Genomic DNA, 24,390 nt, shown 5'->3' on the forward strand with positions numbered 1-24,390 from the left:
TTAACTATTACAAATTATTTCCACTTCCCAATGTGACGCACCAACCAAAGCTGACTGATTCCAGCTTTTTCTGCACAAATAAAGAACTTACACGACTATTTCAGTACTCCACATACATACTCCAGTATATAGGTGCCGATGTCTGAAATGTGTTGAGTTGTCATTTCATTTTTTAATAACTGGGACAAATAAATGCCAGACTTGTTCACTGTACTGTTTATGATTGCTATGTTGCTTTGTTGTTGTGTAATCTCATTGGGGATTTCTACTCAAAAACTGGACATGTATTGCCCTTCTGGGGTGTCCATGAATGTTTACTGTTAAATAATTGAACTGTAGATGTGTAAAGCGTAGGCCCTAGTAAGATGTTTCATTGCTAACACTACCCTGTTGCCAGTGTAGATAGTGCTTATCTGTGCTGCTGCCACAAAAATGTGTCTCTTTCTTTCTTTCTAAAAGTTCACCAACAGGTTTATGAGCAATGACTACTGTTTACTTCACGGACAACTAACAAGTTTGTGTTCTGCTTTTTGTATAAAAAGTGAAAAATAAAAATTTCTGTTCAGCGACTTTGGAATAAAGTTTTTTGTTTTAATCATAAAGGCTTGTGAATTCTTTTTGAATAGAAGTGATCAGGGTGTGTACAGAGAGGCTCGATATTAACAGCTCAGTAGCATGGAAGAGAATGCAACATACCAACTGTCAGCCACTCCTCGGTGTGTGTGACAGTGAGTTATTGTAAGTCACTCTGCCCTAAAACAGTTGATTGCAGCTTACAGTTTGTGCTGGAAAGTCACTTTGATGTTTTCTGTGTCTTCAAATAATTTGAAACACTCTCACTGGGACAGTTATTGAAAGGATATTGGTGACTTTACTTTGACACTGCTCACAAAGAGCATAAATTCACAAAAACATCAAACAGATGTGGAACACATCACTGGTAACTTGAATGTTCATTTTTTGTATTCCTGAAATTGAATTACATTGTTACCTGTTATGTTCATATCTGTCCTAAGATAAATCTAACTCAAGCTGCTGGAACAATATTAGTTACTAAGGCGGGGTGGAAAGACTGGGACGTGCAGGAACCTGCCTGGAATTGTCCAAGCTTGTCAAAAACCCCATCTGTCGCCCTACTGATTCATTTTTTCATTTTATATTGTGCGGTGTATTTGTTATCATTGAAAACAACTCGCTGAACCACTTTACTTTATTCCTTTTCATTAGATCAGTGTAAGTGTACCATATTTAACAATCACAGAACCACATAAACGTGCTGTGCTTTTTTTTTTTTTTTGCTGTGAGAGATTAACTTACCTCTCATTAAAAGAATAAAAGAAATAATGTTTTGGAGTGATATGACAGTTTAGTGGCTAGGTTGGGTATCAAACAGGTGCAAATGTTTTGAAGTCTCTGGTTGGATTCTCAGCTGGATAAATAGTTCCCATCTTTTCCCACTGCCGATGTCAGATAAAGTCATTGTGGCCAAACATGTCGACTCTGGTCTTGTTTGTTCAAAGGACTTTGTTCAGATGCAACTTTGTAAACCTAATCTGAGCTGCCATGTTCTCTGCAGAGAGAAGAGGCTTTCTCCTTGGAAGCTCTCCAAACACGCCAGACATATTCAGACTATTTCTAACTGTGCTGTCATGAACTGTAGCTTTTCACATGCTAACTGAGACCTTTTCACTGCTGTTTTTTGTACACATCATTCTAACCTTTCTCTTTGCACATAAATATATCTGTGAAATGCACTTTATGAAATAATCTTCCTTTTTTTATATAACTGTACTTACAGCTGTCAGAAGTATATGTACACTCATCATGGGCATGAATATCATAGTAATTTAGGACTTTTAACGATTTCTTTGTTCATTTTCCAGGATGGAATGATTACACAGTAAACATTTTAATTAATGTAAAAAAACAAGAAGGTGCCCAAGTTTGGCATGTTTTATGAAAGTGAAGTGAAGGTGAGACTGTACCAGTTGTCAAGCATGGCAGTGGTATAACCATGCTCTGAGGCTGTTTTTCTTTAAGTGGTACAGATACATTACATGTGATTGGGGGCGACCGTGGTTGGGAAGCTCATCTTGTAACCGGAAGGTTGCCGGTTCGATCCTCTCTCCAGCTCTGTCTGTCCTGGTCATTGTGTCCTTGGGCAAGATACTTCACCCTACCGCCTACTGGTGTTGGCCAGAGGGGCTGATGGCGCGATATGGCAGCCTGCAGGGCAGCTGTGGCTACAACTGTAGCTGCCTCCACCAGTGTGTGAATGTGAGAGTGAATGAATGGTGGAATTGTAAAGTGCTTTGAGTGTCTAGAAAAGCGCTATATAAATGCAATCCATTATTACATTACACAAAGTGGGGTAAGAAGGAGAAGGAATACTTCCAAATTCTTTAGCTTCACCTCAAATCAACAGCTAGACAGTTGGAGCGTGAACACGGCGGCATACATTACATCAAAACTGGTTTTGGAATGGATAAAGCACACTAACATTAAGCTGCTAGAATGGTTTTCCCAAAGCCTCAACCCTGTTGAAGATTTTACAAACTACACTTGAAAATCAGGTCAGTTCAAGAAAACCAACCAATTTAAACAATCTCTACTAATTCTTAAGAGAGGAGTGGTCAAGTATACAAGTAGATTTATGCCAGAAGCTTGTTGACGACTACCAAAAGCATGTGGTTGCAACTAGCTAAGGTAATTTTACCAAATATTAGTGGGGATGTTTGTATATATTTTGGCCTGTGTGCATACTTTTGACCCTGTGTAGATTAGAGAAACTCCAAAATCCTTTCAATCTTGTGCCTCAATTCTTAGTTTTTCAAACTTTTTCAGGCTGTATGCTGTAGAATTATTCCACCCTGTAAAAAGTTCAAAGAAATCATTTAAACACCAACATTAACATCGCAGTCATGCAGCAACACAGGAACCACCAAGGTTCAAGCCTGCAACATTATGGAAACTGCTGAAACACCAGCGTCACTGTCCACAGTGAAGCAAATGTCACGTAGCCTCAGACTGAGAGTTTATCAAACAAGAAAGACACGAGAATTACGAAGTGTATGCAAACTTCTGACCAGAGCTGTAGTAAGCCTAACACGAAAGGATTTTTACTTGTACTGAAGTATTTTTACAGATTCACGTGTTTTGCTGCAGTAAATCCAGATACCAAGATTTTCTTTTAAAAGTCCGAGGTAAACTTGAAAACATCTGCAAGTCATAATGCATTATGTGAGGGACATGTCTACCAGTAAATACAATATAATTATGTTTTGTACTGGCTGTAAATTGACGTGCTCTCTGTGTAGTTACAGTCATCCTGCACAGGTCTGCAGTAGCTCTCTTGTCTTCCTGCAGCACGATGCTGTTGTTTTTTTCCCTTATTGCAGTTCTGGAAGAGTTCCCGCTGCTGCTGCATTGATACTCCAGTGGAGGGGCCTGCAGAGGAGAGCAGTGAGCCTGCAGCCTGCCCACGTTATCTCCCACCCATGAAACGTCTCCACTCTACCTGCTGTGACCTTGCACCAAACCTTACCTACCTGTACGGGTTTAATAATGGAGGCGTGAATAATCCACATCAGTAATCCCTGTTAGTGTATATTTGAAATCCTATGATTATCATATTCATAACGTACGTGGGATTACGCCATTCAGCCTCATGCTGTTTAAACAAGCACAAAGAAATAACTTTGCTCACTCAACTTCTTATGAATAATACTTTAGCTTACATACCAACATGCATGCAACGCCAAGCCCACTGATTGTATCATATACTATAGAAATAACAGTAATAACATAATATTTCTATTGCTGACTATCTGAAGTTTTGCACAACTAACACAAAACATTAATGTATTTTAAAGAGTGTATGAACTTGTAAATTAAGAAACAGAAAAGGTGCAGTTCGTTATTCCCCCCAAATAACACCTTTCTCAATAATCACAGCATCAACTTGCAAATACGAAAACACAGTTATTAGCATGTAAGGCAAATACTTGCAGTTAAAGCCCTTGGAATCGCAAATCTCTCCATTTCTTTTTCTTGTAAACGGAAAAACAAAATTTAAAAAAGTACTATCAGCAGCGGAAAACAAGCATGCATGGATGTGAGCAGATGTGAGTTGTCCCTGTGTCCTCTATTTGTCCAGCTGTACCTCGACTCAGGTGACAAGCTCTGTCACATGGCCTCTGCTGCATCCTCGTTAAAACTCACAAATCTCTCTCTTTCTTCTTTTTTTGTATTTGAAAAACCTTTTGTGACCATAGAGGCACCTAACAGATGGAGTCTGACAGGCAAATAAATAAATAAACCAATCAAATCTGTAAGTTAAGTGCTAAGCATTTTCTGCTGCGGTGAATAGTGCTGACACAAGGCATTGCTGAGCTGTTGTTGACTGATGGTCTGTACATTTATGGCAAAGAAGCTGTCGTGCTTTAAAAAAAATGACTGTACACACTCGTGTATCATAATGGACTTACAGCAGAGTTTTAGCAGATTAAAGAACAATATAACAATACACAAGATAGTGTGACTTTGTATGCACTAAATAGGGCATACTGCACATAAAATATGCTAATTCATAGCTCTGAATGGTAATGCGATGCAAGAAATCTTCACCTTACAAGACAAAACGACAGAAGAAACAAAATAAGAGTAGGGGGCAGCTTTTAATGATTACAATTAAAAGAAAAAGACATTTTAAAACAAGTCTGTGCAAACAAGAAGCTACTTTACTGCTTTCCTCACCCATTGTAAATCTCTCACGTTGCAAAATATGGTTTTGCCCAGGAAAGAACGATGAAAGAAGTATTTATGATAGGAGCTTTTAAATGTGTGTCTTACAGGAGACCTGGGGGATCTGTGGTTACGTACCCAGCCTCCACGTCACCCTGCACTGCAGAACTTTTCTCTGAGCTTCATAAACACTGTCAAAAGTGCCTGGGTGTGTACACCAATGGGGGGGTGAATGAGACAAGGAGTTGTCTGGGGCATTGGAGGGGGGGGGGGGGGGGTGCAGAGGTGAGGTAAGAGAGAGGTGGCATGCAGCCAACTGAGAGGACAGAGAAAAGTTGGGAGTTAGCCGGAGAGAAGAACAGGGAGATTTATCTTCACTGAGCCTGTGCTGAGGAGGGATAAGAGCCCCGGCGTTTTCCCTGGATGTCTGTCTCTCGGTACCTCTATTTTTTTGCTTACATCCCCCCTCTCTTATTTAATTGTCGCTCTTCTTGGCTGGCACTGCAATGTGGCTGTCTCTGCAGTGAAAGTGCTGCCTGGCAGATTCTCCTTGAGTGAACCCTGGTTGCGCAGTGAGTGCTGCTCTGCCTCCGTCCTGTCCACACTGACTCAGCTGTGCATGCAGTTGGTCAGCCTCTGAGTGAGCACCAGCTGCAGGAGCAGGTAGGCAGTAGCAAAGTTAAACTGTGCTTATCATCAAGTCATGTTTCTTTTCACTCAGCATCCTTTATTTTTATTTTATTTTATTTTTTTAAAAAGGTTATTGTATGTGTAGGAGACTTGCATTTTCTGTGCACTAATATAACTTTTTACTGTACTGCTTGTGTATTCATCGCGACAGATTTTAGTTAATTAACCTTTTTCCTTCCTTCTCCTTACTCTCCTCCTCCTCTGCCCACCGACAGTCCCTTCTAAAGGAGTGCTACCCTGAAACAGCTGCAGGTGCAACACTTGGAGTACACGCATCCACAGAGCAGCTTCCTGATTTTTCCAGTGGACAGAGAGTATTCTCCTAGCTTTCGGGGCCAGTGTTGGATACTGCAGCATCATTTGTTTTGGAGCAGCTCTAGCAGCCATGAAGGTCCGGTGGATTGGGGTTGAACCCGTGAGGCTGGGCCCTCCACACACAACCTGTGGCCTGGTCTTCTCTTTGCTGCTTGGTAATGTCTGTCTTTCTTTTTATGTCATATGATGTGTGCAGTGTTAGAAAGCTTCATCTTTTCCTCACATCAGTATTTATTCATGTGTTTAGGTAGAATAATGATGCTTTGGTATTTCTAGGTCTTATACTGACCTTCATCTCTGACCTATGCAGAGCACAACAATTTGTGTAAGAAATAAGAAACACTATGATTATTTTTGTTTGGGTTGTCCTTGGTTTTTTTTTTGTTGTTTTTTTTTTTTTTTGCATGATGTTGCATTTTACATATTGCTCTGAGCCAGATGGAGTAGAAGTAGGACAGTAGGTGGAAGTCTTGTAAACTAACTGGTTTTGTTAAATTCATATGAGTCGTAAAGTTTTGATGGCTTTTACAAGTAAGCACAAAGTAACAGTACAAGCCTGAGATTATTTATAACCAACAGATAGGTAATAATGTGGCTTGACACTTCAAATAATCATTCAGAGCTAATACTTGATGCTGATACTTGTGCTTTGAAATACCCACATCCTTTTTAGAGTCATAACTTAATTTCTATTCATGCCTCTCTTGGGGCATCAGTGCACCAAACACACATTAAACATTTAAAGCTCCCTTGTTTAAAACATCTTGTGTAGGAGATGTAGGCTGTAAGGTTCCCTTATTGTCCCAGTCCATTTCAAGTCCTGTAAGGTGCATAAAAATGAATCTATTGCAATAAATATCCTGTGTTCCCCACTTTTAATACCAAATTCTTTTCTTTGCATTGTGTTACATTCACACACAGGAACAGATGAGTAACTGTCACTGTCTGGCCAGATTTTTCATAAACAGATCAGCGATTTTTCACAGGTGTTCTTTTTCTTTTTCTTTTTTACAATGTAAAAGAAACTTTCAAGAAACACGTGCGGAAACTGCACAGTAGGCCAAATCTGCAAATGCAGGTGGCCAGCAGCGAGAAAGATGCTACAGCGGTTAAACCATAGCTCAGGACAGTGATTATATTACAGGAGTACAGAATGATATTTGCCTTATGTAATGCATTTATTGTATGATGCACTGTAAGGTGCTTTACAGGATATGGCTAACAGCCTGAACAGAGAGAATAACAGTTTTATAGCCACATGTAGGATAAAGAGAGGCAGGTACTATGGAAAATAGATTTTATTTTATTTCTGAGTTATTATTACTATCTGAATTATGACTTAGACAAATCATCTTATGTCTTAAGCATTATGGCATTGATGGGCTTGATTTTTAGACAGTGTTTAGTCAGAACATTTAAAAGGTAGATGTAATTTTCATGGACGGTATGTGTCTTTATTTTACCTTCAAATAATGATCTGTTCTTGTCCCCACATAGCCCTCACAGTAGTTGGTGGTTTTTTGCATACATCGGTTAATAAAAAAAGAAGAAGAAAATGTTGACATATGTGGGTTAGAAACTGGAACACCAGTGTGCTACTTTTATCTGAAACACCAAGACTCACGAAACAAGTTTTAATGAACAGTACAGAAGTTGGATTTAGAAGAGAGCAGTAAATACCAAAAGGTTTTCATTGTGTTAGGGATAAAACAGAAATAAGATGGGGGGTTTTTTAATTTCCTGATCTTGTGTGAGCAGCTTCAGTATCTACACTGATAGCAACAGTGTCCTTGTACTGGAAAATGTGTTAGTTAAGGACACACAGAGGGGCTAAAAGAATGAAAATAAAATCAAACAAATACTGTGAAAAAACTAGTGATAAAAGAATAAAATAAAACATGCATGCATGAGACTGCAGAGTGATTGTGCTGCTCTCTCATTACTCCTTTTCTGGGCTCACTGGACTACATAGGAGCAGTTGAGGAAAAGATTAGAAGGTGTGATTTCTTTTTTTGTCAGGGCAAGAGTGAGCTGAGAGTGAATCGATAGCATGCACACTTACAGTGCCCCTCCCCCGTCTTTCGCTTTGTCAGTTTGTGTTTCCTGTTCCTGCAAATGGTGCTTGTGAGATGTTGACCTTGAGCATGTTATGCACAAAGTGTCCACAAACCACAGGGCAGAATCACAGGAATGTTACAACGAGTGTAGGACATGTTACTACTCTCATGCAACTACTGATCATATAATAGGTCTGTGTTAGTGTTTCTCTGCATTAAATCTCCAACCTGCAAAACACACTGTCAGCATGTACTTTACCTCACATCCTTCACAGGAAGCACTAAGCAAAAGGCACATTAGTGGTGTAGGCCAGAGAGAGAGAGGAGAGCTTCTGTCTGTCCTCGACCTGCTGAAATTATATACTGTAGCCATCTGCTGTCTGTGACCTTCACACAAAAGCAAGTGCTAAGTTCGAATGTCTTACAGTTGTGGTCTGAAGTTTACATGCACTCATCACGGGCATGAACGTTAAGGTAATTTGAGGACTTTTATGATTTCTTCAAACTGTTTGTCTGTACATCTGTAATGACTTACAAAAAACAGGGATTGGGTGTTTTCTCCAAGTCACACATTTACTCACATAAAACATTCAGTAAATGGGGTTGAAAGTTCTACACTGTTTTGGTTTTTGGTTTTTTTGACAAAGCAAAGGCTTATTAACTACTCATGGTCATGACTGACTGCAACTGGAACATTGGAAGTCCAAGGTGAAGATCTCAGGAGAATTGTAGATTTACACAAGTTGGGAAGGTCTCTTGTAGTTTTTTCAGATGTGTCACCACTTCGCTGAGGTCTGTTAGAAGTCCCAAACTGGCACCCTCAGATAAGAAGCAATTGGTTAAGAGGTCCAGGAACCACAGGGGCTCAAGCCTGCCATGAATGGAAAACTACTGGAACTCCAGCATCACTTTCCACAGTGAAGTGGGATTCCCATCATCTACTAAGCGGGCATCGACCAAGGAAGTAGATCGTGTGCCAAAATCAACACTTTAAAGCTCAGCTGAAATTTACAGCAGCCCACCCCTGTTTTAAGGTCATTATAGATGTGCGCTGTCATTTCACTCTGATAAAAGAACAGTTCAAAGAAACTGTTAAAGGCCCCAAATACCAGATCATGCATGTCCATGATGAGTGCATGTTAACTTTTGACTACAATTGTATGCCTGATATGAAAAATATATATCAGGTATACATAAATTGAACATAAATAGATAAAAAAATAATTGAATTGAAATATGTAAAGTATAATCACAGCACACTCTGATGCTGATGGATGCTGATGGTCCTTGGTGTGCAGTTACAGTTTTCACAGCAAAGTCACAGCAAGGACATTATGGTGTTCTCTTACCAAGGGTTTGAATTGTTTAATGCTATTAATAGAAATAATATCTGTGGTTTTAAATATATTTTCATAAAAGAAAAACTTAAGTGGTTGATAGGATAAATAATTTGTGATCCATGCCCATTACACGCAGTGCTAGTAAGCAGTGACTGTGTACAGGGAGTGCAGAATTATTAGGCAAATGAGTATTTTGTCCACATCATCCTCTTCATGCATGTTGTCTTACTCCAAGCTGTATAGGCTCAAAAGCCTACTACCAATTAAGCATATTAGGTGATGTGCATCTCTGTAATGAGAAGGGGTGTGGTCTAATGACATCAACACCCTATATCAGGTGTGCATAATTATTAGGCAACGTCCTTTCCTTTGGCAAAATGGGTCAAAAGAAGGACTTGACAGGCTCGGAAAAGTCAAAAATAGTGAGATATCTTGCAGAGGGATGCAGCAGTCTCAAAATTGCAAAGCTTCTGAAGCGTGATCATCGAGCAATCAAGCGTTTCATTCAAAATAGTCAACAGGGTGATGTGCGTGTGGAAAAACCAAGGCGCAAAATAACTGCCCATGAACTGAGAAAAGTCAAGCGTGCAGCTGCCAAGATGCCACTTGCCACCAGTTTGGCCATATTTCAGAGCTGCAACATCACTGGAGTGCCCAAAAGCACAAGGTGTGCAATACTCAGAGACATGGCCAAGGTAAGAAAGGCTGAAAGACGACCACCACTGAACAAGACACACAAGCTGAAACGTCAAGACTGGGCCAAGAAATATCTCAAGACTGATTTTTCTAAGGTTTTATGGACTGATGAAATGAGAGTGAGTCTTGATGGGCCAGATGGATGGGCCCGTGGCTGGATTGGTAAAGGGCAGAGAGCTCCAGTCCGACTCAGACGCCAGCAAGGTGGAGGTGGAGTACTGGTTTGGGCTGGTATCATCAAAGATGAGCTTGTGGGGCCTTTTCGGGTTGAGGATGGAGTCAAGCTCAACTCCCAGTCCTACTGCCAGTTTCTGGAAGACACCTTCTTCAAGCAGTGGTACAGGAAGAAGTCTGCATCCTTCAAGAAAAACATGATTTCCATGCAGGACAATGCTCCATCACACGCGTCCAAGTACTCCACAGCGTGGCTGGCAAGAAAGGGTATAAAAGAAGAAAAACTAATGACATGGCCTCCTTGTTCACCTGATCTGAACCCCATTGAGAACCTGTGGTCCATCATCAAATGTGAGATTTACAAGGAAGGAAAACAGTACACCTCTCTGAACAGTGTCTGGGAGGCTGTGGTTGCTGCTGCACGCAATGTTGATGGTGAACAGATCAAAACACTGACAGAATCCATGGATGGCAGGCTTTTGAGTGTCCTTGCAAAGAAAGGTGGCTATATTGGTCGCTGATTTGTTTTTGTTTTGTTTTTGAATGTCAGAAATGTATATTTGTGAATGTGGAGATGTTATATTGGTTTCACTGGTAAAAATAAATAATTGAAATGGGTATATATTTGTTTTTTGTTAAGTTGCCTAATAATTATGCACAGTAATAGTCACCTGCACACACAGATATCCCCCTAAAATAGCTAAAACTAAAAACAAACTAAAAACTACTTCCAAAGACATTCAGCTTTGATATTAATGAGTTTTTTGGGTTCATTGAGAACATGGTTGTTGTTCAATAATAACATTATTCCTCAAAAATACAACTTGCCTAATAATTCTGCACTCCCTGTATATCTACTTAAAAATGGTACAAAATAATCTAAAAGGTGACTTTTCATTGTTAATCGTGCATCTCTTTTTACTGTACAAAAAAGTACAGAGCACAACATGTATTCTCCTGCCCATGAACATAAAAAGTTGAAGGTTTTCAAATCAGTTTTAGCATGATACTGAGGAAAATGTATCTGTGTTACTGACATTATAATAACGTTGACAACTAAGATAAGAAATGTAAATGATGGGCTGACATTGTGGGAAATATCCTTTATTCACTTCCTTGTCTAAGTGCTACACTTCTGATGAATATGAACTAAAATCCAACCATCAGTAATTCTTATTGCTGATGAATTTTTATATTACGCAAAATCAAACAAAATCTCGTCTTTTTCTTGACTTAAAAGCAGCGATGAACTAAAATCTCTACAGGAATTCACTGTTCCCAGGTCAAAAACACCCCAGCATGTAGCGTCTATCTTATTTATTTACATATGTTTTTCCCCAAATTAAACAAATAAGATGCTATGAGTCAGTGGAGGTTATCAAATCTATTTTACATTACTGTGCAAAAGACTTGAACCACATCCTTCTTCTCATTTCTTTATATTTTGCAAGCAAAATTGGTGCAGTGTTTTTATCGAAAAGTGTAAACATAATGGAAATACAGTATATAGGCCAAAAACAGAGATTGTATGATACTCATGAGCTCGAAAGTCAATATTTGGTATGACCACCTTTATTCTTCAGCACAGCCTGACTTCTCATCAGCCGCTTTCTTCTCATTTCTTTAAGTCTTCCTCGGGAATAATTCTCCAGACTTCTTGAAGGACATTCAAACCTCTTCTTTGGATGTTTATGCCTTTTGTTCTGTTCTCTGTCAAGATGAGCCCACCCTGCTTCAGTAATGTTGAGGTGCAGTTCATGATTTATATTGTTAAGCTGCATGTTTTTCTATTTATGTGTGCTTTTACTGCATCGGCAGTGTGTTTGGGATAATTGTTATTATTTCAGATGGTACTGCATGAATCAAAGTCAGACAGTGCTTTTCAGTTTCGATAAGATCACCAACACCGCTGGCTAAAATGAAATCCCAAACCATCACAGAGTCTCCCAGCCAGGGGGTGCAGATGGCATATTCTCACTGTACCTCCATCCTGACAACCTCCATACATATTAACAATGATTTGATCCAAGAATTTTGATTCCTCGCTCTATATGACTTGTTTATTTTCAGTCCTGTTCTTGTGTAATTTGCCATAGCTCAGCCTTATATCCCTGTTTCCCATTAAGGATGGCTTCACAGCTCCAACACCATTGTGAAGTTTGCTGACGACACAGTGGTGTTGGGCGCCATCTCCAACAACGAAAGTCTGTATTTCAGGTGTTAGCATAAGCACATAATAATCTTTCATTGCAGGTGCAACTGTAATCATGTTATACACATATTGCATAATTAAAGGGTTGAAGCTCGGTCAAGTTAATTAATGGTTTGAAGCTACGGGCAGCGCGATATCTGGCCGATCAATGGAGCAAAGTTCAGCTATTGAAAGGTTGCCTACATGTTTACAGTATAATTTACTACATATTGCCTGCGTGCATTCAGCAGCCTGCTGCACTGGAGTTTGCCTGGTAACAGATGACGTAGAGGGGGGTCATGTACTGAGGTTAACAACACAGACACATGGTCTGTCTGGGTAAACTGATTGCAAATGTTGTGTAAGTCTAGAAAAGTGTAATAACAGGATGCATCTGGGAGGCGGTGGAGGAACTGAGAAAGGAACTGTTCTGTTTTAGTGACGCGAGTTACTGGTCATCATAAGTATAAATATTACACCCACCTATTGTCAGGCGGGAGATGGAGCCTGATATTTTGCAGAGCCCATCTTCACCACATATATGTGTTTTAATAAAATCATTTGTGTTGACCCACTATGGACTTTCAGTCATATGTCTCTTCCTCAAAAATTCGAACCACGACACGGCCTACATGGATGAAGTGAAGAATCTGGCATCATGGTGCCAGGACAACCATCTCCAGCTGAACGTTGGCAAGACCAAGGAGCTGGTGGTGGACTTCAGAAGGGGTCAGCACAGAGACTACAAGCCCATTATCATCAATGGAGCTCCCGTGGAGAGGGTGCAGTCCTTCAAGTATCTCTGTGTCCACATCTCCTCAGACATGACATGGTCTGCCCACATTCAGGTCCAGACCAAAAAGGCTAGGCAGCACCTGTACCACTTACGACAACTGAGGAAGTTCAGGGTCTCTCCAAAGATCCTCAGGGTTTTCTATACAGGCACTGTGGAGAGCATCCTCACACAGAACATCACATCCTGGTTTGGGAACAGCTGTGTTAAGGACCAAAAAGCTCTTCAGAGAGTGATCCATATGGCAGAACGCTGCTGCAAGGACACTGAAGATACTGAAGGGCCCGTCCCATCATTATTTACGGGTTGTACGGAAGCCCCAAACGCAATTTCATTGTTCTCTGACAATGACAATAAATACTTAAATGAAATGAAATGAAATCATGGCAACAAACTGGTCCAACTTCTGTCCGGTAGAAGGTTCCGCATCATCCGGGCAAGGACAGAGAGACTCAAGAGGAGCTTCTATCCCCAAGCCATTTATAGATTCAACTAATCAAATTATTTTTTATTCTCAGCTGTGTGTAACAATGTGCCTAAAAATACAATTTAAAATTGGTTCTTTTCTAAGTTTTCTGCCATGAATGGACACAACAATTGTTCATCCTTTTAGTTAGATACATATTTTATGCTTGAATAATTCAGAGGTCAGTGACAAAAACCATTCCTATGAAAATGGTTAGGTACAAGGACTGCACTAAAATTGAATAAAAAAGCAACCAAAGAAAACCTTTGACCTTCAGAAAGCCTGGAGAAATATTGCTCAAGAGCATTTAAAAAATGACAAATAAAACAGACAACTTGAAACAAATATAAAGAAAGAGCTGTTTAAATGCTTTTTCCCGGCCTTGGTATCAACTAGTTGGTAGGTGTAGTTGTATATTTAACAAACAGATATGAAATTACTGCCGGTCTTCTAATCTAACTCTCAGCAAGAAAGCAAATAACCAAGACAAAAAAAAATTATTACACCAGCATACAGACCTCACACTATGGTACTGCACTGTAAGACTGGTGTATGTCCTATCTTCATGTTTTTTGCCATTCCTCTGCTTTTCAGGTGCGTGGTCTGCTCAGGCCCTTGAGATGTCTGTCGGGAAAATTCCCTTCCTTCAGGCAGTGAATGGGAGCACAGTTACTTTGCCGTGCACCTATGCCAGCTGTATTGGCATTGAAAATCTCTACTTCAACTGGCAATTCAATGACAACGGCACTATGCAAAAGGTAAAAACCTTCCACGTGATTCAAAGATTTCTGTTTGTTTTTTTCTAACTTGTGCAGTCGGCAGCAGTTTTGAGATGACTGATATCTTGCTGATCCCATCAGGTCTGTGAGTCAGTGATACCTTCAGAGGGGGTGGTGCCAGATGTGACTATATTCCGGGAGCGTGTGGAGTTTGTGGGGAAAAACCATCATAATAACGTCTCCATCTTGTTGTTGAACATCACCTTTGAGGATGGGGGACAGTACACGTGTTTTGGACGCAATCCCAAAGAGCACCACAAGAACCATAGTGCCATCTTCAACCTCATAGTGGTTGACGAGTGTGAGTGGTCATGGTCTATGACATATGCCACAGTGTCATCTAATTTATTTTTCTTTCATTACAAAGTTAAATATATCCTGTTAGATTTTAAGGACATCATTGTTAAACTGTAAACCAGCTTTTTTCTGCCCCATTGAACTAGTCATTTGAATGTTCATGTTTTCACACTGATATACACCAATCAGTGCATAACACCAATGACCACTGACAAGTGAAGTGAACAACACTGATCTCTGATATGGCCACCGACCTAAGCACTGTTGCCGACCATGTGCTCCCTTTGATGGAAGCGTTAATCCCTGTGGACTCTTTCAGTAGGATATTGCGTTGCAAAACAAAAAAAAAAGGTTCAGGAGAGGTTTGAGGAGCAGAGCAATGAATTTGAGGTGTTGACTTGACCTCAAATTCCCCTGATCTAAGTCCAGTTGAGCATTGTGCTGGACAAACAAGTCAGATAATCAGATGCCCTGGAGCCCGGGGGAGGGTGCCCGAGGGCAAGCGTCTGGTGGCCGGGCCTTAGTCCATGGGGCCTGGCCGGGCACAGCCCAAAAAGGGGACATGGGCCCATCCTCCCGCAGGCCCACCACCTGCAGGAGGCGCCATAGGGGTCGGGTGCATTGTGTGCCGGGCGGCGGCCAGGAGCGGAGGCCCTGGCGGACTGATCCCCGGCGGGTATTCTAATATCCCCTCAGCTAGCTGCCGGTACGTTGGGGTTTTTCCCGGTGGATGAGAGGGTTTGTTCTCTGCGCCTTAGGGTCGGGGAACGGGTCCTGACTGTCATCTGCGCTTATGCGCCAAGTGGCAGTTCAGAGTACCCAGCATTCTTAGAGTCCCTGGGTGGGGTGCTGGAGGGTGCTCCACCTGGAGACTCTGTTGTCCTGCTGGGAGACTTCAATGCTCACGTGGGTAATAACAGTGAGACCTGGAGGGGCGTGATTGGGAGGAACGGCCTCCCTGATCTGAATCCGAGCGATGTTTTGTTATTTGACTTCTGTGCAAATCACAGTTTGGCCATAACGAATACCTTGTTCGAACATAAGAATGTCCATAAGTGCACGTGGCAGCAGGACGCTCTAGGCTGCAGGTCAATGATCGATTTTGTAATCGTATCACCAGACCTGCAACCATATGTTCTGGACACTCGAGTAAAGAGAGGGACTGAGCTGTCAACTTATGGTGGTGGTGAGTTGGATCAGGTGGCGGGGGAGGACGCTGGACAGACCCGGTGCACCTAAACGTGTAGTGAGGGTGTGCTGGGAACATCTAGCAGAGGCCCCAGTCCGCGAGATCTTCAAAGCACACCTCCGGCAGAGCTTCAACAGCATTCTGAGGAACACGAACCAAATGGTGGACACCAGAGGTGAAGGGAGCCACCAGGCTGAAGAAGGAGTCCTATCGGGCTTGGTTAGCCTGTGGGACTCCAGAGGCAGCCGACAGGTACCGACAGGCGGCTCGGGCAGTGGCTGAAGCAAAAACTCGGGTGTGGGAGCAGTTCAGAGAGGCCATGGAAAAAGACTTTCGGACTGCCTCGAAGAGATTCCGTCAGGCGTCTCAGGAGGGGAAAGCGGTGCTCTACCTGCACTGTGTATAGTGCTGGCGGAGCGCTGCTGACTTCGACTGAGAAACTTGTCAGGCGGTGGAAGGAATACTTCGAGGACCTCCTTAATCCCACTGACACGTCTTCCGAGGAGGAAGCAGAGTCTGGGGATGAGGAGAATGACCCGCCAATTTCCGGAGGCGAGGTCACTGAGGCAGTTAAACAACTCCTTGGTGGCAGAGCCCCTGGTGTTGATGAGGTCCACCCCAAGTTCCTGAAGGCTCTGGACGTTGTAGGGCTGTCCTGGTTGACACGCTTCTACAATGTTGCATGGAGATCAGGGGCAGTACCCCTGGACTGGCAGACCGGGGTGGTGGTCCCCATCTTTAAGAAGGGGGACCGGAGGGTCTGTTCCAATTACTGGGGGATCACACTCCTCAGCCTCCCTGGGAAAGTCTATGCCAGGGTGCTGGAAAGGAGAGTTCGTCCGCTAGTCGAACCTCAGATACAGGAGGAACAATGCGGTTTTCATCCTGGTCGCGGAACACTGGACCAGCTCTTTATCCTCTCAAGGATACTTGAGGGTGCATGGGAGTTTGCCCAACCAGTCTACATGTGTTTTGTGGACTTGGGGAAGGCATTCAACCGTGTCCCTCAGAGTGTCCTGTGGGAGGTGCTGCGGGAGTATGCACCTCCCACAGGTGCAACAACCGTTGCAAGAGCTTGGTTCGCATTGCCGGCAATAAGTTGGACTCGTTCCCGGTGGGTGATGGGCTCCGCCAGGGCTGCCCTTTGTCACAGATTCTGTTCATAATGTTTATGGACACGATTTCTAGGTGCAGCCAAGTGGCGGAGGGCTTTCACTTCGGTGGCCTCAGAATCTCATCTCGGCTTTTCGCGGATGATATGTTTCTGTTGGCTTCATCGGGTGAAGGCCTCCAGCTCCCACTGGAACGGTTCACAGGCGAGTGTGAAGCAGCGGAAATGAGGATCAGCACCTCCAAATCTGAGGCCATGGTTCTCAGCCGGAAAAGGGTGGAGTGCCCACTCCGGGTCGGGGATGAGTTCCTGCCCCAAGTGGAGGAGTTCAAGTATCTCGAGGTCTTGTTCGCAAGTGATGGGAGAAGGGAGCAACTCAGTGATGGGAGAAGGGTAGTGACCGAAAGCATGAGATCGCGGATACAAGCGGCGGAAATGAGCTTCCTCCGAAGGGTGGCTGGCCTCTCCCTTAGAGATAGGGTGAGAAGTTCAGCCATCCAGGAGGGGCTCAGAGTAGAGCCGCTGCTCCTCCACATCGAAAGGAGCCAGCTGAGGTGGTTCGGGCATCTGACAAGAATGCCTCCTGGGCGCCTCCTGGGTGAGGTGTTCCAGGCATGTCCCACCGGGAGGAGGCCCCGGGGCAGACCCAGGACACGCTGGAGAGATTATATCTCTCGGCTGGCCTGGGAACGCCTTGGCGTTCCCCCGGATAAGCTGGAAGAGATGGCTGGGGAGAGGGAGGTCTGGGCTTCTCTGCTTAGGCTGCTGCCCCCGCGACCCGGCCCCGGATAAAGCGGATGAAGACAGATGGATGGATGGAATAACTTTATTTATAAAGCGCTTTCAAACAAAGTGCTGTGCAGCTATTTGACTGTACTATAGTCAAATAGCTACAGTACATGGTAACTCTATTGGAGCCCATGCCTCAAGGGGTCAGTACTGTTTTGGCAGCAAAAGGCAAATGACACCATGTTAGGCAGATAATGGTAAAGTTATGGTTGATTGGTGTATAAGGCAGTCACAGAAAGGGTGGTCTTCCAGATGCTCAACTGGACTGGTAAAAATAAGAGAGAACATGCATGTGTCGAAGGCAAAATTACAGAGCTCCGCAAGAGACATAGGAGAAAATGGGACATGGGAGCTGAAGTTTTGCGAGATCTCGCAAATGTTTTGGCCGCATTCTTTGGAGGCCACCAGCTTCAAGCCGACCGGGAGGTCAAGGCACGATGTGCCGGGAGTGCGGTGTTCTCCCCGGCTGTAGTGGGCCTCATCCTCCTGCTAGCTTCGAGATGGTGGGTAACAGACGTCTCTGAAAACGTTGGAGCACTTTTGCAAATATGTGATGTCATGATAAACTGAGCAGATATTAGACATTTACACAGCTACATTCACGCCTCAAAATATCTTAAAAGTTTATTTTGTGATCCACAAAGAGTAAAATTAAAACTAAACTTGTTGGAAACGAATTGGCTGGGCCGCGCCATGAATTCTGGGATAGGTTGGGTTACGAAGGATACACTGACTCGGCCTTCAAATGCAACCTGCGAAGTATGCAGTCTATTTTGCGAGATCCCGCAAAAGTTTTGCTACATCCCAAGTTAGTTTTGCGAGATCTCGCAAAAGTTCATCTTAATTTTTTTTTCTCCCATGTCCCTTGTGGGGCTCCGTACAAAATAAATCAGGTCGCACATAAATGAAAAACATATATTTGTGCAGTTAAGAAAAAGAAATCTGGTGACATTTCATATATTTTTTATATATATTTAAAATATTTTTAAATGTATGTAATTTCATATTTACATTTCACAGCTTTTTTGTTATTCTAAGACTGATAAATGTAGAAGGAGCAACGGTCACAAGATCAGCTAAAACAGGAGGTTACCCTGAGACAGACAATGCCTGAACAACATGTCATCATGTTTAGCTACCTTCATCAGTTTTTACCTGGTCATTTGTTAATGCCTGCAGTGAGGGAGGTGGACAACACGCTGACCATCATCATAGCTTCGGCTGTGGGTGGGGCAATTGCACTGCTGATGGGCTTCATGCTGCTCAAGAACTTCACTCTCTTTGTTCTCACCAAGCTTGAGGAGAAGAAGTAAGTTTTCTTATAAGCAATGATCTTTCACTAGATTACACAGTTGGTGCTTGGCATCAAGTTAGATCAGCCAGTATATGTACATGCTGAGGATTTTCAGCTTTGAACTGTTGTGTGTCTACAGCTTTAACACTGTCTCTTTTACCTCCAACTGCAGTAAGGAGTGCCTTGTAACTTCATCAGGGATTGACAACACAGAAAATGGCCTCTCAGGATCCAAAGCAGATTCAAAACCAACACCAAAAAAGAAATGAGACAGTGCATGTAAAAACAAGTGTATATAAATATGACAGTGCTCATATTTATATACCTTCTCTGGATATTTGTATATGCTCATGTGTTTGCGCACATGCAAATTCATTATGTTCAAGTTAAAAGCTTAACTCTGGTTGTGGCCTTCAGAGAGGGAAATTATATCAAATGTGTAAAGAGAAGTAACTGTCCAGATGATGTACAACAATATTATTTAAAATGTGCACATCATTTTTGCATAACTGCATAAATTACATAAACAGTAGCAGATTAGAAATTAGATGAAACTTTATTAATCCCTCGGGTGGGTTCCTCCGGGAAATTCAGTTTCCAGTCGCACAGCACCGACAGAAGTTGCATGTTACAGAGTTGGAATACCAAATAAAGGGGTAACAACTAACACTTGACTTATTTAGGATATCCAGACAGTAACTGAGCCTGGTGAAATGTAACAAACAGGTAATATATTGAGGCTTGGTGGAACACGTCAGAAATCTCAAATGATCATTATCCCCATGTTGTCTTTCTGGGTGGGTCAATTAAGACGTCACTGCTCCAGCAACAGCAGTGAAGGTTTGAGCTTAAATGGACTCAACAACACAATACAACATGAAGAAAGAAGATACTTTACAAAAGACTATGTATTTCAGGAACTTGAAATTAGTTTAAGTGATTAATTTCCTATTATTTTACGGGCCCTGTAAAACAAGACGTTTGAGTAACTTCTTAAATGAATATTTGGGAATTCAATTCACAACTACAGTCTTAATCTGATACATTGTTACCAACCTGTGAAAAAATAGTAATATATCTGTCGGCATAATTTGTTGTTGTTTTGTGTTTATACTTTCACCATTACATATTATTTTATATACACAATTGATACCAAATTTAAATTTTGCTTTGTGTTATACGGCTATGTGAAAAAGAAAGTACGCCCTCTTTCAGTTCTATGATTGTACATCAGGACATAACAACAACAACAACAATAATAATAGTAACAAATGTACTTAGTGTGTACACTAAGTACAAGATTCATTAACTTGTACAATCATATTTAACAGCAATAAATTGAAGAGGTCAGTGTCTCTCATGTTGTTTTTAGAGGAATTCTTTAGTCCACTGAGATGTGCAGGCATTCAGGCACTGTATGTCTGCACACCTCTACACTCCAAAGTACTACCTCAGCATTTTTGTTTCTTTTTCAGCCATTCTGTACATTGCATTACCCAATTTAGACCACAGCTTTAGCTGTCAGACAAATGGCTTCACATTTAACATCAAACTGACTCTAGAATATTTTTGTAATAAGAGGAGTTTGTGGTTAACTCCGTAACTGTGAGGTATCCAGGTCCTGTGGCTGAAATCAGCCAAATCACCACACCGCTACCACCACGTTTTACAGTTGGTGTGAGGTGTTTTTTGCTGATGTGCTGTGTTTGTGTGGTATTGTGCATTATAGCCAAATGTCTCCACTTTGGCCTTGTTTGTCCAGAGGACATTGATCCAGAACTTCAGTGGTTTCTCAGATGCTATGTTATTTTTAGAGAGAAGGGACTGACATGTTGAGCCTTTTTTAAATTGTCGTGTCATTAACTTTAACATTCACATGCTAACTGAGACTGTGGAGCCAAAGATATAGCTTTTAAATTTTTTTCAGTTTCTCTGTACACTGCATGGTCTGACCTTGGGGTGAATTTTCTGGGATGTCCACCCCTGGAAAGACTGGCAACTGTCCTGAATTGTTTCCACATGAGAATGAGCTTACTCACAGGAAAGTTCAAATTGTTTGGAAATTATCTTATGGCCCTTCCCAGCTTGATGGCCAGCAACAGTTGTTTCTCTAAGATCATTACTAATGTATTTCTTCTTTGGGGTTTTTGGGTTAACAAACACCTGAATGCTCCTAACTGCAATATTAATTCCTAAAGATCTACTTATTTTTTTTCATCACCTGAATTTACGTAATAAAATTCCTGTTAAGAACCAGATGGTTTGTTAACATGTCGTGTCATGGAAAACCTTAGAACTGAAAGAGGGTGTACTTTCTTTTTTCGCATGACTGTACGTACTGTTGGCAAGTGCTTCTTGAAAGGATACTACTGGGTTCCTCTCTATAATATTTTAAGACTTACCTTATCATGTAAAGGCCCCTGAGATACCTGGAGCTCTCTTAATAAAACAAAAATGAACTAAACTGAATAAAGGGAAAGCAACTGCAGGCTCTTATTTAACCACTCAGAAAAAACCTTCAGTATATTGTTTTATAAAGAAAAATGAAAAAACAATTGATGTGCACATTTTATGACATCGTAAAATGAGGATGTAATGTAATGTACACAAGCAATACTGTGTGGGTCCATTGCTGAAGCGATTATTAACTGCTACCACAACCAGAGTTGGAAAAAAAATATGTGACTGTTTTTCATCTGAAGTCAAAGAAACTTTCTTTGTTTAGGTGCTTGAAACAGGGGAAAAATGCAATATAATACAACTGGTCTGAACCATCCTTTAACTAACACCAAATTCACTTACAACAGTAAATATATCTGTATAACCTTTTACACAACATTCAGATTGTCTGGTTTATTCAAACAACTAACACAGAGACTGTATCGACAGAATGCGGCAGGATTCAGCCCAGTTCTTCATCCTCTTTGCTTGATATAAAACACAGGTGCCTGTTAGTGCTTCTATGCTTGTCTGTCACTTAGGACGGCTACATGTTGTAAAGCAGTTTTTAAAAAATCAAAAACAAAAAGTAACACAACAAGCTTCTTAAAATAAAGGATAGACAATCCCCTGAAACATCCTCCCCCTCCTAGAAAAATGAATGACCCCCAAATGCTGCTTTTAAGACAAATAATCAATGCATTTAAGCATGTGCAATATGGGCAAAGCCTTTAAAAGATGTTCCTTTGGAAATACATGTTCTGCTATACCAACACCGGTAGCATCAGCTCTGAGTTAGCTGTAAATCCCATTTTGTACCACGCTAACTTCATTGTGCTAACAGTGTCTGAGGTTAAGCACTACATATTCCCTCTGCTTAGTATGCGCCTGTTGAAATGGCTTTTCTAAGCACTGACAAACAATCATTTAGTTAGCGGTTTACTCTTTGCAATAAATAATTCTTACCCAGCGCACTGCTGAGAGAAAAACTGACTGGGTATCCATGCACGTGCACTCAGTAAACCACCCATAATAATGTGGGAATATAATTGGTTGGTCTGGATTTCGCAGGTTGAGTAGAGGGGCTGTATGGCAGGGATAATCTGTTCAAGCAGGAATAAATGATGCTCACTGACTGTGCCAGACAGGTAAAGGGTGACCAGATCCCAACAAACTAAATGTGGGACAAGCTCAGTGTATGTGTGGCACAAAGTGTGACATGTTAGCAATGCTGGGAGGCATTCAAATATTTAAATCCAACTTTCCAACTCTCTTGCTCAGTAAATGCAAGAAAAATAAAAGGAAGCTGAAGTTTGGGGCTAAAAATGCTATGCAGTACTATTTAAAGTGGGACATCTGTTCACCTGAGACAGGGATGAACCAGGAGAAGAATTAATCAGCACCAGACCCAATGAAATAGTCATATAATATTTCCGGGGAGTGGCATGTATGTGTGTCTGCCATCACCGTGGCGCTCCACATTTATAGGTAATCTTAGAGTAATCTATTCTCAATCCTAAATAACGTGACGGTTTGAAGGCTTTCTGAAACTCACCCTTATGTTAATAATTATGTGCCTCTGGTCTTTTAACAAAGGCTCAAAGCAATATAGCTATTACAATGCTATTCTAAAGATATAGATGTATGTTTCTGTGTATGTATTATCCATATGAGTGTTGGTTTTCCATTGTTCAGCTAAGTTAACCAAACAGATGGTTAAAGGCTGTTGTTGAACACTGATGATGATGGTTTTTTGATTGCAATTGATGGTAACAGATGAGTGTTACAGAAAAAAATATGCTTATTTGCTTGTCCTCCTGTGAGTAAAATGATAAAATTGGTATCACTCTTTCACAAAGCTACTACCACCAAGTCAGTTAGCTGAACTTACCTGGCTTTTTCCAAATGTGACAGCACCTCAAAAGGTTTATCAATTCTGATGAACACATGTGAGTGTTTGTATCAAAGCACTCATCTAACTCTCAGCAAGAGAACAAGCAAACTGATTTCTCATTCTCAAAACCTTTGAAAAACATATTGCAAGTAAGCAAAGCGCTGGAAATATTATGGGCAATATTCATTTGATGTTCCAACTATGGTAACTATGTTTTGATTGCAAGAGTAAATCCACCTTAGAGTCAGATCTTAACTCCTAGGCTGTTGTTGTGACTTTGGAAACACGAAGGCAAAGTTGTGCAAGATCGTAAGTTAAAAAATATTTAATCGCAATAAATATATTTAATTGTAAAGGGTGGATTTTCTCTGAGTGTAAAAGATCCACTTCTGTCAGGTGTTGTTGGTTTTAAGGTTGTTGTTTTTTTCTTTTTCTTTTGTTTTATTATTGTGTCAATGAATTAATTAACTGAGGAAAATAAGCTTTAAGTGGATGTGCCCAAACAAGCTTTGGGTGAATGTAAGATGACAAGCGACTCTATGCAAATCACAACAGAACTGAATGTGAATTTGTTGTACTGTACCTTGACTTAACTGTGACAGCTCTGTATGCAATACAATAGCAGGGGATGTCGTGGATCAGGGAGTTTTAATGATGGCCCTCATATGGATAAGAAGCTGAAAGCTATACAATCCAATGGCACACGTTGTTGCTCCACATGTAAGTCGTATTAGACTTAGAGCTTATTTTGAGAGAAGTGCATGTTATGTTATATGGCAAAAGCCCAAAGAGTACACTTTAATGTAATGCATCTTTTTTAAAATTGCGTTTTTCTATTTCTTTTCCTTATAAGGATGTAGGGTGAATGGGGAACATCCAAAGGGGAGCACGGAGCTGACTGGAGCCCCTGTACTCGATCGGACCTCAGAAAACCTCAGAAAGTCATACTCAACCGCTGCTCTCAGTAGAAAAATACAGCTGTGATACTCTTGCTCGCCCTCAAATGATGTCCCCATTTCAACCTCTAATTCATGCACACCAACTCTTGATCTCTTTACTATAGAAAAATAAAGTTTTGGATATAAATCTGTCTCGTGCTGTTGGAAGTGATGCATCACTAAAGTAGATCTTTG

The 24,390-nt window shown here is 41.4% G+C and overlaps 1 protein-coding gene across 1 annotated transcript; it reads left to right on the plus strand.

The window, feature by feature from the left end:
• The first annotated feature begins 5,083 nt into the window (after nucleotides 1–5,083).
• On the plus strand, nucleotides 5,084–24,313 carry scn4bb (sodium channel, voltage-gated, type IV, beta b). The gene is made up of 7 exons (XM_026182993.1): nucleotides 5,084–5,406; nucleotides 5,649–5,903; nucleotides 14,060–14,223; nucleotides 14,326–14,545; nucleotides 18,810–18,939; nucleotides 19,097–23,977; nucleotides 24,111–24,313. The coding sequence occupies exons 2-6, from the start codon at nucleotides 5,819–5,821 to the stop codon at nucleotides 19,191–19,193; spliced, it is 696 nt and encodes a 231-aa protein (XP_026038778.1). The 5' UTR covers nucleotides 5,084–5,406; nucleotides 5,649–5,818; the 3' UTR covers nucleotides 19,194–23,977; nucleotides 24,111–24,313.
• Nucleotides 24,314–24,390: the final 77 nt, after the last annotated feature.

The sequence above is a fragment of the Astatotilapia calliptera genome, chromosome 10 (genome assembly GCF_900246225.1).
Source record: "Astatotilapia calliptera chromosome 10, fAstCal1.2, whole genome shotgun sequence".
Classification (NCBI taxonomy): Eukaryota; Metazoa; Chordata; class Actinopteri; order Cichliformes; family Cichlidae; genus Astatotilapia; species Astatotilapia calliptera.